The sequence below is a fragment of the Poecilia formosa genome, unplaced genomic scaffold, assembly GCF_000485575.1.
Source record: "Poecilia formosa unplaced genomic scaffold, Poecilia_formosa-5.1.2 Scaffold212, whole genome shotgun sequence".
NCBI classification, from domain to species: domain Eukaryota; kingdom Metazoa; phylum Chordata; class Actinopteri; order Cyprinodontiformes; family Poeciliidae; genus Poecilia; species Poecilia formosa.
The window spans coordinates 716,052-731,564 of record NW_006800151.1 but is presented as its reverse complement, the minus strand read 5'-3'; the positions used below and the strand labels follow the sequence as shown (position 1 = coordinate 731,564).

The following is a 15,513-nucleotide window of genomic DNA, read 5'->3' as shown; positions in this document are numbered from 1 at the left end:
TCAAAATCGTTAGCGTCCATGTTTACTTCAGCAAACACTGAGCACTACTTTTTTTGCGCCGATTGGTAAAACACTGAGCATGCATATTTATCCACTTTAATCCCATCCGTCTCGAGGACATGTCTGCATCTTAACAACTCTACGTCATGCTTCCATACTTTTCTCATGGAAACCACTCCAAACAAGCCGTGTTTATTTTAGGTTGAAGTTTCTCTGAGCATTCCTACGTCTGACCTTGGAGTGAATGTGCTGGGACATTGTCTTCTAGGAAGTTTGACAACTGTACGAAATATTTTCCATCTGCAAATATTGTCTCTCACTGTGCAATGATGTGCATTGGTTGATGAGCAGAAACAGCTGGGAATATTCCAGTGAGACAAGCGGACAGATTTCTATTTTTAAAGTGGTGGTAAGGCTTGCAGAAGATTAGTTGCCCAGTTGGATATAACTAGCAGCACCTTACCAATACTTTACTTCATATATGCTGTGGAAGCAGAAGCAGACATTATTTGGGGCAGGAGCGCCTACAGCTGTACTTGAGATTTTCCTTTAAGTAAAAAAATAAAATATCTTTGGGATTTTTTATTATCCAACCCTCTTTTAAAATTATGGATTAAGAAAAAGATCTTTTGTGTCATCTTGTTCGTAGCGCACATCTGTGCGAGTCTGTGGGGGTGGGCACGCCAAATCCTAAATGTTATTGGTCAGTTTACTTTTGTTTATTTGGTGGCTTGACTCTTTTTCTGTAAGCTAAAAATGAATGAGTGGAGTTTGAAACCTCCTGTAGTTCTGAGAGCGGTGGTTTGGATCCCGCCTGACATTTTTACCATATGTGCGGTTTTGGCTGTTCGCTGGTTTATAAGATTTTTTTGTAGTTTCGTTAACTGAAGAGCTGACGGGTCACCCAGTTGGCCGACCGTGACATCTGCTGCACTCTTCCTGAGCATTGTGCTAAGACTGTGGGTTAAACAGTTAAATCTAGTGAAAACGTTTGCCAAAAAGAACTAGAAATGAAGCAAACGTTGTTGCTTCACCTTCTCTCCTTTGGACGACTCAGATACACCACCTGAACCTGGGAACCTCCATCCTCCTCCTCTTGTGGCTTTGCTTTCATGTCTTTATTTAGTATAATTTGTAAAAAAAATAAATAAATAAAAAATATATATATATATATCAGAGGTCGCATTAACGAAATATATATATTCTGAAAATATATATTTTTTTACCGCAGTACTTGGAGGAAGTAAGCCTGTCACAAAATACAAACCTCAGATCTATCTATGCATCTCGACGTAAACAATCTCACGCTGACAACAAACGTATACGAGACAAATGGTGCAATGAAATCTTTTTATTGTGATTTTATTACTGTTGCACACATTTCAGTTTTTTTTCCGTTTTATTTAAAGCATGTTTTTCTATCTCGTATCAACTCTAAGAAATTCACATTTACACAATGCATTTTACATTAGTAGGTAACTACATAGGACATTCAGCATTTTTTTGGGAAGGGAGGACCAAGTCCTGATGTGTTTGTATCAAGTATTAAAATCTCAGAGATTCACAGTGAGCCTCCCCACAGACATCACTATGCTGCAGATTACATATCTTGATGCCTCTATAATGGAGGTACTTGATAAAACTACTGTACATGCATTGAATCTGTACAGTAGCGCTCATTTCTGTTGACAAACAGCCTTGTGAAAGTACCTGGCAACATGTTTAAGCTTTCAAAATGCTACATGACCCTAATACATCATATTAACATACAGTATGTGTTCATTGGCAACCTGTTTGTAATGTAAGTCTCTATAATGGTGCCAAGATTTTACAGTTTTCGTGAGTCTCCAAGGCTCCATGTTTGTGACTTCAGTTCATGAAAATCCTTCATTAGTTCTAAAATATATAAAAGAAAGCACATAAAAAACACAAATGGAAAAAAGATGCAAAATAAAAACATAAGTAACAGTTAAAACATCTGAACTCAAAAAACGTTAGACACTGTACACAGGCACTTGAACTGTGGTACACTCTTTGAGTGCAATCATATCTAATAAGTGCTCACTTAAAAAAAATGCTTATTTCAAGATACTACTAATAAACTGGAAATGTAAGGAGAAAATCAATTCAGACCTGCAGAAATGGGGCAAACATGAAATCTAGGGATGCACGATATTGGATTTTTGTTCGTTATGCCGATATGCTAAAACTCATTTCGCCTATAACCGTCATCAATACCGATATTTTTTTTCCTATACCTACTTACTGAAACTATATGGCTTTCTCTACTGTGGAATTAAAATACTGTATTGTCTTTGTCAATTTAGCCTGCTACCAAATGCAAATGCTAGAAAGAGACTGAAAATGATGTAACACTTTCAACTTGCAGTATGGTTACCGTCAAATGTATTCATTTGCTCTATAAAAACAACACTTTTTATATCGGTGAGTTATATTTGATGGAATGTCCGATATTAAATTTTACAGCTAATATCGACCGATACGATGCTATGCTGATAATATCGTGCATCCCTAATGAAAACTATTCCTTTGAACATGTCTTGCATATTTTTCTGTTTCTTCCCAGGCTGTACATTCTCACAAAGTGTCTGAATCTGTTGGAAAAAGGGGAATACGTCAGCTTTAGGCAGGATGAGTGCACTGTTGGAGGGCTGATGGAACCTCAGCGGGGGGATGGAGATGAAGAAAATTAGTTTTTTTTTTCCCTTTAAATCAACTTTCTGGTCACTCATACGAAGTGTAGCGAAGTCTGCTTTAATGCCAGTCCCTCATGCAGGATCAGGATGAATCACTCCAGCTCTCAATAGAGGAGTGAATCATACACTCCTGTGTGTGTGTGGTTACGTGTTCACACCAACATCTGCTACAGAGCTGCAAACTACAGCAGACTTTTGTTTGCTTTCATTTATTACACTGCACTGATTCATGAATCAAAAGTGAGGCAACCAGAAAGTTTAATTGTCTTGGGGTGTTTGTGGCCGAGTGATTGATCCATGCAGAGCCACAAAGGACGTAATGAGTCATTTTCACTGTTTTCTTCCCTCGGCGAGACATTTCCTATCTATCACTAAACTCTAAAAGCGCCGCTAACAAGCTAAAAAAACATCTTTCGTTTCCTTAAAGGTTTTGTCTGCATTCACACTCTTGTTGAGAATAAAATGACGAAACTGATACCTCTCAGATATTGTTGGAAAGTGACTCTCTAAGCAAAATGTGTTGTAAGTTGGAGAGTTTCACACTGATTTATTTTATTCTAACATTTGCAATTTGGTTATTTCTAGACAAATCTATGCCAATCCTACAACTGTCATCTGATCAGACTATTCATTCATGTCTCTTATATTCTAATGCAATAAAACATTTTTTCCTACCTAAAAATACCACGTCTACAGACAGGCACACATCCTTTTGATACATATAGGTTATCTGAAACCTGCTCTCCTCACCAACATAGTAAACAAAGGAGACGTTACTGTAACTTGTTAAACTTAGCAAGCTAGATATTTTTTGTTTCTAATAAAGAAAAATTGGGAATAATGTCAGTACTGAGTGATTTTTACTATTTTTGCCTCTTTGTTAAATAAATATGCATTAAAGCTACAGGGTTTAGGCAGGGCAATGCCATACTTTTGTGAGCTTTATGTGCTCAAACTTCAGTGAAAATGTATGTCTTCTGTTACATTTTTCTCACACTTGGGTATTTTCAGATTTAGTGTTCCAGATTGTCAAAAAGAGAAAAGATCTTCTTACTTCTTTTGTCTGGCAGATTTTATTTGAGGGATTACTTTGGAAATGAAATTGAACTGTCAGCAAACACAGAAGAAATCTTAAAAGGGCAAATAGTTTTTCACAAAACTTTGACTAAGATTAGGCGGACAATTTGTTGTCTGTGATGAGGTTATGTATATTCAAGAAACTGGGAATAACCTTTGTGGTAATTCAAGCAAAAGGCTAGATGGAGTGAAGCAATTCCCAAAATGGTAACTAAATTAGTTTTCTTTTTTAAAACTTCATTTTTTGTTCTACTTTTCCATCAGCTGGTTCTTTTGAGTTAGCTTAATTGCCATGTTTCGTTTTGCAGTCCACTAGCATTATGGCTAATTGACTGTGAACCACCAAGTTTTTATTGTAAATGGCCAATAAGGCTACATTTACAGAAGACCATTGCCTGGAAACTGCCGGTATTTTCCAATGTTAATTGGGGAAATTTTCCTCTTGCGCACCTTGAGTCAGCTGGAGTTGTCATGCCAGGCCACTAGATGGCGCTGTGGTTTTAGCTCATCGTCAAATGCGCATGCACTTTTGGCCCTGATGCTGCGTTCAGACCGAACACGCTTTGCTTGTCACAAACACCTCTGGCTTCAGCAGCTTTGAAGTCAAACGCCTGATGCTTATGCTGCGTTCACACCAAAAGCGGCTGATTTGAGCATCAGCCGCATCTGGATACATTCAGAGTCTATATGGACGCACATCAAAATCGTGCTAGACCTGAGTTGGGACGAGCCGTTGTTTTCCGTTGCTGGTCTGTTTGTACAATGGCGAAAAACTGAGAGAGTGACACCAAATTATTATGCAGTGAAAGCTTCTGCAGTCATAGCGGAGGCTCAGATGACGAACATTTTATGTTCAGTTTCTATTGAACAAAAAACAGTGACGGTTGATAACGGCACAATGCGCGTTGGAGCTTCTTGAATTTTTTCCCTTTCTTTCTTTGAACAATGGCAGATGAAACACTGTCTAGGTTTTATTTATTGAAATCAACAGAATGTGTCTACGTGTTTGAATTTACCAGATAATTTAGAGGAGTTGTGAGTTTTCATAAGCTAGCTGGGCGCTGACGACGGTCGCTATCAGCAGTGTTTTCATCTCACTTGAGCCCAGTTTGACCACCAGCTAATCAGTGCCTGGATCTCCTGACAGGACACCAACTACAGGCCTTTATGTCACATAGCCAAGTTTCTAATTGGTTGATGCGCCGCGTTGAGCAGTGAAAGTTCAGATTTTCCAACTCCAGCATCGTGTTGGATGCGCGTCAAACGCTCAAAACGCTTTAAGTCACGCAGCGCTAGACTCGTGAAACGTCCACATAGGCTTTGAACGGCCTATGTGGACCGTTCCAACCTTCCAACCCATGTCCACAGTTGGACGATTTCCCTCCTATAACTTTTGAGTTGGAATGTTGGGACCTTGAGTTGGATGAATCACAGGAAATGTCTCCAGTTCATGCTCAGGAAACAGAAAAAACTTCCCTAGAAAGGGAGAGTGGAGAACTAACTCCCTCAACAGGAAGAGAAGGTGTCGAAAAAGAGGATGATGAAAGACCGTCCGGTCTGGTGCCTGGCGTTTTGAGCGTCAGGCACCAGACGTGTCTGATGCTCAAAACGTGTTTGGCGTGAACACAGCATTAGCTTCCACCTCATTGTAAACAATAACCCGTCTCCCCTTAACGAAGTGCTCATGTAACACATTATTTAAACTACTGGTGCTGGTTGAACGGACAAGAATCTGGTTCACTACCCAGATATAAGCCAACAATTTGCACTGATAACATCAACAGGATGTAAACAACCAAATCAAAGTATTTATTTCGCTACTGTTTATTTTAAATTGTCTAAATACTCATTTAATCTCAGTCATACTACAAGTTAAATCCTGAGAATCTATGTGCCACTGTAAGCAATGAATGCAGTCAAGCTCGGCTACAGTATGTGTCCTTTACATGGTATTTAAGCTCACTTCTACAGTCGCTTCAAGCAGCAGGAAGGGGCACATTAAAGGGGGGCATTCCATAAAAAAAGATGCCACCAGGCCTGAGATGCAAGCCTGTGCTTAAGTGCTTGATTTCAACTGGGAAATGCAGTGAATGTCGGGTGGTTCTGCATTGGAAAATGAAAATATGATGTCACACTGAGGCTTCAGCAGGAACTGTGTTGCAAGCAGAGGGTAAATGAAGCTAAAACCCTGAGGTAATTACTACCCGCCTCCCAGGTAAGCCTTGTGTAAGTAAGGCTGTGTGTTTTACGGTAGGAGTGAGCTTGTGGAGGTGGAAGTGCCGGCTTCCTCTGAGGGCTGTCCCAATTTCACCGAAGAATGACTGTGGATGGGATTCCTCCTGCAGATTTGATTTTTTTTTCTGGTCCCAAACTCATTTAAGAAGTTTAATTAGCAGTCGTGATCCTTTTTTGTTTGCTTGTTTGTTTTTTGGCTCCGTAAATGGATTCCCCCCACCCCCGTTTCCCTTCAGACGACTCATCGCGGTGAGTCAGCAGCAGCGCTGAGTCCAGAGACGTTCCTCTCACGTTGCACATCCAGTGAAGGCAGCCTGCTGATTCGGTCGTGTAACTAAAGCCTCGAAATGAAAGAACCGCACAAACACAAACATGAGACAAACATTATGAACATGAAGCTGCTGAAATACAATCCCTGGAGGCACTGCTAGAGAGGGAGTTTATGTCTGTTGCACACAGGAAGAGCCAGCTAATTATTCAAAAAAACGTTAATTACTGAGCAGCCTCATCAAAACATGAGTCACTAGGATGAATCCTTGTAGCCGTTCTCAAACAATGACATTAAGATTTGTCATTAAATGAAAGGGAAGAAAGAAATTCCAGAAAAAGCTGGGAATTGCTCATGGCACCCCTGCTGTCTTTGGATCTCTGATGCCAACAGAGAAAGACAGGAAGGGAAAAAAATGCCCTTCAAATAAAGAAAAATAATACTAAAAAAAAAGCATAAACATGGAATTAAAAACTGAGATGTTGAAAGGGAAGTACAGGTTAATCTGGCAGCTCCTAAAACTATGTTGCATGTCGTTATACGTGTTCTTGTTTGATATTGCCATAGATTCAGGGTCCAGGCACGCTATATGACAGTTTGACTCCACATGCAGGGACGAAGAGTCTCCGTCGGCTGCCCCAAGCATACTGGAGGGTTGTGTACGTTTTTCTGTGGCCACTTGAATTATGAATCGATGTCTTGTTTTTACATTCTCTGCGTGGCACCCCCTTCCTTCTGCTCCCTGCCAATTCGTCCTCCTCTTCTTCCTTAGACTTCGGGTGGAGGCGAGTCGGGCTGGGGGCTTCCATCTACCCTCACCACTGCAGAGAGGAAATAATGAGAAATACGTCACGAGAGAGAAATTTCTCACTTGTGCCATCGCGGTTTAATCCCAAAAGGCTGCCTCCTCTAAACAAACTCTTCCCTGAAGGGGGCCCTGTGGTGTTATGGATCCATCCGAACCACTTAAGCTGAAGCCATTAGCTAGCTGCGGATGGGAAACAAACGCTCCAGTTTCCCACAAACCTCTTAACCTGTCGTATATTGAGGGGAGCCAGGGAAACGCCTCAGGAATGCAGAGACGATTCTGAGCGGACCCCGAAGTGCACTGGGTGTTTTCTTTTCTTTATCAATGCATCTTTGTGTCAGGGAAGAGCAACGCAACCAATTTTATCTTTAACGTTTCGTCAAAAGCTTCCAAGAGAACCACCCGAGAGAAACTTTAACACAAATTTCATCAATATATCTGCACTGAGATTGGTAAACCGGACCTCTCAGCTTCCTGTCTGGTCTGACCAGTGATGGCCAAAGTCCAGAACTTTCTTCCTGCTTGTTTAAACAGGAACCATCAGCAGAGCCGAAGCTCTCAAACACTGGAAGCAAAGATATCTACTCAGTTTCCTGTGTTAGACGTAAAGTTTTCAATAACTTCAATTAATTTTATACTTTATCAATTAATTTCTAGTTATTTTTTGTAAAATAAATTCATACAAAATTAGATTAAAGCCTCACAAAATTTTACATGAATTTTGTAAAATGTATAAAAAAAATTTTTTACAAAAATGTACATTTTGTAAAATTAATTTTACATATATATTTTTTACGTAATTCATGTAATATTTTGTGATTTTATGTAAATTAAAAAAATATGTAAAAGTTATTACATATATAAATTATTTTACAATTATAAATAAATGTATAAAATAAATTTATGTAAAATCTATTTAAAATTTTAAACGTACATGTAAATTTTTTGTAAGAAGAGAAACCCTTAAAAAATTCAAATTCAAAAGTTTTAAAGTCAGAACAATAATTATGGAAAGATCAATTTCAATTAAAGATGTCCATTTATGGAAAAAAATTACCAGTGAGATGAAATAATCTGAATCTCAAGAAATTTGAAATTATGTGTTTTTAAAAAAAAAATACATCTGTGTATTTTTTAAAAACACACAAATGTTCTTCTTTCTCTGTCTTCTATGTAAAATGATCTAAACACAATTTCCACAGCTTTCACTTCACCATCGTGACACATTTTCCTTGATCCCAGATGTACACAGATGTGTGTACATCTGTGTGTATTCTGAGTTAAATAGTTTTTTTCTTTATGTAAATGGGAGGCAGATTTAAGTTTATACTTTCTGCTCCTTTTTTATTCATGATTCCTTTGAGTTGTTACATGAGCTATTAAAATGTATTATTGAGTGAATGAAATAAAAAATGAAGTGAAATTGTTCTGTCAGATCTATGAAAAAATCATTTTCTCTCATGGGTTTTTCAGTTTTCTAATATGTAAAATTAATCTTAATCTTTCTTATTTAAAATAGCATATCAATATTTTTATGACTTCCAGACATTCACTCTGAATTTGGCCTTTGTTTGGCTTAAAATATATACTTTAAAATCTCAAATTAATTGTTTAATCACTTAATCCATTGTTTTACCTCCCTTTGCACAAAAAATAGTATTATGTGTATTAGACGTGCTTTTATTACTTTAGCAATAACATTAAATTAACATTTCTTCCTTGTTGCATTGCTGTATAAATACATAAATATTTTGTCATATTTCTGCTACTGACTCGTTTTTCTACGGGAAAAAAAATCGACACATTAAAACTATTATCTCAGCTGAAGAAAGACGAGTTTTGTAAATAATAAATCAGATGAAGCTGCCCTTGAGGCTTAGTTCAGGCTTTCTACTGTTTTCACATTAGATCAAGAAGCCTTGCACCTTTCTTCAGAGGTTTTCTGGGAAGAGCCTCTGGAGCAAACCGCAGCCATGCAGGAGGAATGATGAATCCCTCCTGACGTGGTAAAACCTCAGGCTCTGTCAGAATCAGCTGAAGACTTATTATAGTGGGAAAGATTTGTTCCCAGGAGAGCAACCAGAAGTTCCCATATTTTAAAATATTTTTAAAAATACTTTAAATACAGTGACTCGGAGTTGTTTATCGTGTCTGATTATAGCGACTTGCATTCCCAAAGGGAAAATCAACAAGCCTAAATGACGAAATCTGTTTTAAGAGGAGCAGATTTCCACTTCCTCTTCCACTGAATGTAGGTATTTTCAGTTTTTATGTTATGTTTTTTACAGCTAGAAACCAGTGATCAGGACTGAAAGTCTGGGTGTAGTGATGAACTCAGTGTCTCTGAACATTTAGACACATAAAGGTGATTACAAAGTTGGTCTTCTATCACCAGAACATTTCCAGGATTAAAGGACTAATGTTCCAGCAACATCTAGAGAAACTCACCCATGCATTTATCTTTAGTCTGATCCTAAAAGCTGTTTGATAACAGAGAGACTTGTTTCTCCAGTCATGAGTCACGCCTTGTGTATTCCTGAAACTGCATTGCTCATCTTGCAGTGAGAACACTTTATTTCACAGTAACTTTGAAATGTATAAAGTTACGTACATGTGATGGAGCTCCTGCTTGCAGATCAGATTCTGAAACTCAACCGTTCCTGTAAACTTGAGATAAATGTTCTTCTTTCTCTGTCTTCTATGTAAAATTATCTAAACACAATTTCCACAGCTTTCACTTCACCATCGTGACAAATTTTCCTTGATCCTTGAAAAAGTCGATTTGTATTTGCTTATATCATAGTCTGGAAGAAGTTGAATTTTCAGAAATTTAACACTGATGCTGCATTTACACCAAACACTTTTCGCACACCAGGTTTGCATTCCAAGTCTATGTGGAGGCGCGTCAAAATCGCTCTGGACGCTCGTTGGAATGAGCCGTTGTTTTCCGTTGCCTTTGTACAATGGTGGATGAAATTAAGAAAGTGGCACCAAAATATTGTGCAACGAAAGCTTCTGTAGTCATAACGGAGGCTCAGATGTCTTTGTTGAACATTTTGTGTTCAGTTTCTTTTGAACAAACAACGGCGAAGGTGGATAACGGCACAACGCGCATTGGAGGCTTTGGCCTTTTTTTCCTCTACTGGTTATTTTGAACAATGGTAGATGAAATATTGAGTATCTAGATTTTATCTACTGAAATCAACAAAATGTGTCCGTCGGAAACGTGTTTGAATTTACCCAGTGATTCAGAGTTGTTGGGAGTTTCACAAGCTAGCTGGGCGCTGGTGACGGTTGCAGTCAGCAGTGTTTTGGTCTCACCTGAGCCCAGCTTGACGATCTGCTGACTCGCAACGGTGCCTCCATCTCCTGGCAGGACACCCACTACAGAACGCTCCGTCACATAGCCGAGTCTCTCTGATTGGGTGACGCTCCGCAGATTTTCCAACTCCAGCATCGGACACAGTGGACGCGCGTCAAATGCTCAAAATAGCGCATCACTACATGCACAAAACGTGCTGCGTTTGGTGTGAACGCAGCGTAATCCTCACTCTATCGCTGCAAAAACACAAAATCCTAACAAGTACAGTTAGTCTAGTTTCTAGTGCAAATATCTTAGTACATTTGAAATAAGACAAAACTAACAGGAAACTTTTTTTGTTTTAAGTTAATAATTTCTTAATATTGATGAAAAAGTAGTATTTCCATTTGTAGATTATTTCACTTGCAAGACATTTTTCCCATGTCATGAGTTAATTTTTCTCCCAGTGAAACCACCACTCCAATATTAAGGAATTATTTACTTAAAATTAACCTCAATTTCTTGCTAAAATTACTTAGGATTTACTCTAGAAACTAGACTAAAAATACTTGGTAAAATGTTTTGTTTTTGCACTGACCTTGCCGATATTGAAATCTTTTAAGCTATTTTTGTTTACTTTTTCGGGGGGTCAAATATAGGACAGAGACGCTCGGTAGAGCACTAGAGCAAGGCAGAGGCTCTTGTTTAAATTTTAAACTCCATCTATATGCATGATTGAGAGGGGCGAGGAAGTAAAGGGGGTGAGGGGCTGCAGAGATAGACGGTTCTTTGATGAGCTGACAGAAATGAGGCCACGCTCCCTTCGTGAAGCATCTCTCACCCTTCACCAGTGACTCATGCAGGGAATACCCCTTTCTGAAAGCTGTCAGTCACATCGAGGGGCATTTTCCTCGCTCTACTTCCTTTCATAAAAGCGTACTTGACGTATGATGAATGAAACTGCTCCCGTTTCTCTTACCCACCAGCAAAACATGTTTTGTTTTGTTTTTGTTTTTTTCCCGGAAGCAGGAAACCCCCTGCGATTATAATGGATTTATAGTGTGAATTCTGTTGGTTGAGGAGGAATCCACAGCCTCTTTTATGTGACCTTTTTTTAAACCGCCTTCACACAGACAAGTGGTGCTAAATGCCAATTAGCACCTGTTAAACAGCGATGCTAGATCCGACTTCGAAACCCAAAAAGACTGGGCCTGGATCCCATCTCGTAACACCTGCTAATGAGCCAACAAGTTAACGAGGGGACAGGGTTAACCAGCCAGACATTGAGTCAGTGAACCAGAGCCAAGCTGATTCTCCAGTATAAAGCCTTTTATTGTTTTGTTTTGTTCTTCCTGATTGGAAGAAAGGAAGGTTTTTAGAACAAAAACTCAATAAAAATTATTCTGTTTGAGAATCTTGATAAATGGCTCTTATAGCAATTACAAAAATATTGTGATTTCTCAGTGCGGCAGCCTGAAGAACCTAAAACAAAACACTTTAATGAGGGTTTACTAAACCCAATCTGTCTTTAATCCACCACAATAAGGGAAACGCATGTTATAGCAACAGCTGTAATTAGAAAAACTAACATTTAGATTTGTTTGCTCCACTTCTGACTGGCATTGCGCTCTTTACACACATGGACAACATTGTTAATGGAAGAAAAACCCACAATGGTCACAGAAATGACTTGAACCTGACAAAGATAATAATAAATACAAATTCTGTGAAAATGAGCAAATGAAAGTCAGACATTGCTTTTCAAACATGCTTCACCAGAATTATTTTAAAAAATAAACTCATGAAACAAGTTATTTATGTGACCATTGTGGGGTTTTTCCTCCATTAACTGAGGGGTACAAAGAATTGCGTCCACGTCTTTATATTAGGAAGCCACACATCGCCTCACTTTTGTTCATATAATCAGTGTTTTGTTTTTTTTTGCTAGTAAGAATTTAACTGCTAGGACATGAGAGGCCTGGCACTTGAACTCCAGATATCATCTCTTCACAACAACATATTGGGTCGTCTCAAACTTTAACTACATATTTACTGGCTGTAATGATACTTTAAATACTCAGATGGCTTTGAAATTATTAAAAAATAATGCTACCATAACTTATAATCTGCAAAAGTAAACTTTTTTTTGTGCCTAATGAATCTTACCCACTTAGAAAAACAAAAGTGTCACCTCCTGGCCAGTCTGTGTAGCCTTCTGTTCCAGCTATGAACTGTCTTGGTTTTTTTGCTTCACTTAAATCTAAAAACTCAGTATATCCTTTATTGTTGCTAATAAAATTTACCACTAGAAAAAATCCTACTTCAAAGGCCTTTTTTAGTCAAGAAACAAACGTTTTCTGTTCACAGCCATAAAGCGTGACGGGCTTCACTCTTTGTGTGTCACGGCAGAAGTAAATGTATCATCCATGGAAACATGGCATTTATTTGATTTTGTGGCCATGACTCAAAAAACTGTTTTAAAAGTTAATGTTTCTTTTTACATCTAAGGGGAGTCAGTATTTTTTTTTTATGTTTCCAGGATCTGCTTTAATGTGAAGCAAAGTATTTGACGTAAAATAAAAATGAAGACCAGAAAAACACAAAGATCAGTGATCAAAACAATTACAATTTAACAAAATCAGCTAGTTTAAACCTGAGCAACCACATATGGTGCATCTTCCAAATAATACATGAAAACCCCCACAGACAAGTGAAAATAAACCTATTTCGTTATTTTACCGTAATTCAGAGCTGAATTGCGGTCAAATATGAGCTCAATCAACTCCAGATATTCAAAGTGTTAATTCAAGACACTGGATTGAATCTTACAGGAGCAAAACAACCCTAATGAGATGCCAGTAAATTGTGCCGTGCTGCATTTATTTTGCACGAAACAACATCAGGGTGTGGTTTGCAAATGGATACTGATCAGTGAAGGAGCTTTCACATGCATGTGTTCAGCTCTGTGATGCACAAATGAGAGAAAGCTAACAAACTACCGTACTGTAAAGTTCATCTGTGTTTATCCCTCTTAATGCACTCCACCAATAGAAGCAAATTGAGTGCATCGTAAATTGCTTTATAATAGATCAGCAAAGTGCATAATGTTGGTTCCATGCCAGAGTTCATTTACTGAGTTCATCTTACAAAAACCTTTTTCGATTTTGTCTGGCTTGATGGCGAATCAGACCTTAAAATACTTCCTAACATCCCAGGAGGAAAATATAAACCAGAGAAGACAGATATAGATCAGACGTTGGTACATTACCTCTGACATGTACAGATCCAAACTGAAAGGGTTTTAGAAACCCTTTTCTACGTCCTTCGCCCTTATTTTACTGAACCTCCGCCTCAGATTCTCACGTTTCCAGATGTTTTCATGCAGAATCCCCAAACAGCCTTTGGAAGCTAAATCAGGTGTAAATTCAGCTCTTACACCTGATTGACCTTAATGACCGTAATCCAACCACATGACATCATTCTGGGATTAAAGTCACAATTTTGAGTTTAATTATAGAATTCAGGCTTTATTCTCATAATTCTCACTTTCATCAGAGTATTATGACCCTTTTTCTCAGAATTCTGACTTTTGATCTCACATCAAAGTCAGAATTTTGACTTTAATCTCAGAATCCTAATTTATCCTCAAAATTCTGACTTTGAATCAGAGAATTTTACTGTTTTTTCTGTAATTTTAACATTAAACTCAAAATTTATGCCTTAATCTCAGAATCCTGACTTTTTTCTCAGAAGATCAAAGTCAGAATTCTGAGATTAAAATAACAATTTTGACTTTAATCTCAGAATTCTTTTCAGAATTTAGATTTTATCCTCAGAATTTCGACTTTAAATCTGAGAATTATGACTTTTTTCCTCAAAATTCTGAGAATAAACTCAAAAATTTGGCCTTAATCTCACAATTCTGGATTTTTTTCTCAGAAGTTTGACTTTAATCTCAGAATTCAGATTTTTAATTTGATAATTATGGCTTTTTCCCCCCCTGAATTCTGACATTAAGATCAAAATCTTGGCCTTAATCTCAGAATCCTGACTTTTGCTCTCAGAAGATGAAAGTCAGAGTTGGTGGGGTTTTTTATTTCTGTGCTGTAGTGAGCCCAGGGTTCTATGATGAAATGTCAGATATTACAAAGTGAAGTGGAGCCTCCAGATCATTATTTCTATGTAATACAGCCATAAAACCTTCAGCTTGCTGCATCAAGCCAAAGAGAAACCACTTTTCCAACCTTAGTAATAGTACACCCAAAACATAAGAAGGCACATTTTCAGGGTGTATTAGTTGGCTTTCATCTAAGTTTCTGAAAATGCGTTCTCCTTAATGGCAGTGTTTTGGTGCAAACCTGAAAGCTTACCTATTTGCTCCTGTGTGTGTGAGCGTGACGGCTGAGGCTGGGCTTCAGCCTGTGCGTGCTGCTGCTGCTGCTGGTCCTGCAGACTCTGAGTGTCGACTGAGATGCCGCTGTCGCTGTGCAGCTTCTCTCCCTCCGGTGTTACCATCTGGTTGTTTGTAGCCGCACGGTTATTAGCTGGTTGCTTGTTTTGCTTGCAGCTATTCCACCTGTGAATGAGTAAAACAGAAAACCACACTTAATTCTTGATGAAATTTGCTTGAGGTCTTTTTCATTTGCATAGATTAGTAATGTTTGTTTGGTTTTTTTTTTTAACCAGCCTTTACAAACTTTATTCTTGCTATATTTTTGTATAACTGAGCAATTTGCATGATTTTAAAGTAGCTGTACCTCCAGTATCATGGCATCTACAGGCAGATTGCAAACTTCAGTGTTGGTCTACACTGTAAAAACAAAATCTTACTAAGTATTTTTGGTCTAGTTTCAAAAAAGGCGACTCAAAGACCGACTGAGAGCAGAGCAGGAGTTTAAATTAGCTACTCAACCAGCGCTGTGTTCATGAGAGGCTTATTAATAATCGAGAAATAAATATCAAGTCTGGAAACCTGATATCGTAACGGACTGAATGTTGTGTTTTTAACATAATCTCTGCTCGGCTTGCGGGGCGCAGGCGGTTGCCACGGCAACGGGTGGCTTAAACGACAAAGAGACAGAAAGTAAAAAGGTAGGAGTGGCTTAGA

The 15,513-nt window shown here is 38.3% G+C and overlaps 1 protein-coding gene and 1 long non-coding RNA gene across 2 annotated transcripts in view; one reads left to right on the top strand and one right to left on the bottom strand.

Annotated features, from left to right (window-relative positions):
• The first annotated feature begins 1,342 nt into the window (after nucleotides 1–1,342).
• Nucleotides 1,343–6,516, top strand: LOC107838105 (uncharacterized). Its single transcript, XR_001664168.1, has 2 exons — nucleotides 1,343–4,790; nucleotides 4,825–6,516. It is a non-coding gene; the product is annotated as an uncharacterized LOC107838105 (long non-coding RNA).
• The window catches only part of ngfra (nerve growth factor receptor a (TNFR superfamily, member 16)), a 38,639-nt gene continuing 27,152 nt past the window's right edge, over nucleotides 4,027–15,513 (bottom strand). The window contains exons 5-6 of the mRNA XM_007567721.2: nucleotides 14,777–14,982; nucleotides 4,027–7,118 (exon numbers count right to left, since the gene is read on the bottom strand). Coding sequence (XP_007567783.1) covers nucleotides 7,066–7,118; nucleotides 14,777–14,982 — 259 coding nt within the window. The 3' untranslated portion in view covers nucleotides 4,027–7,065. The remainder of the gene's footprint in view (nucleotides 7,119–14,776; nucleotides 14,983–15,513) is intronic.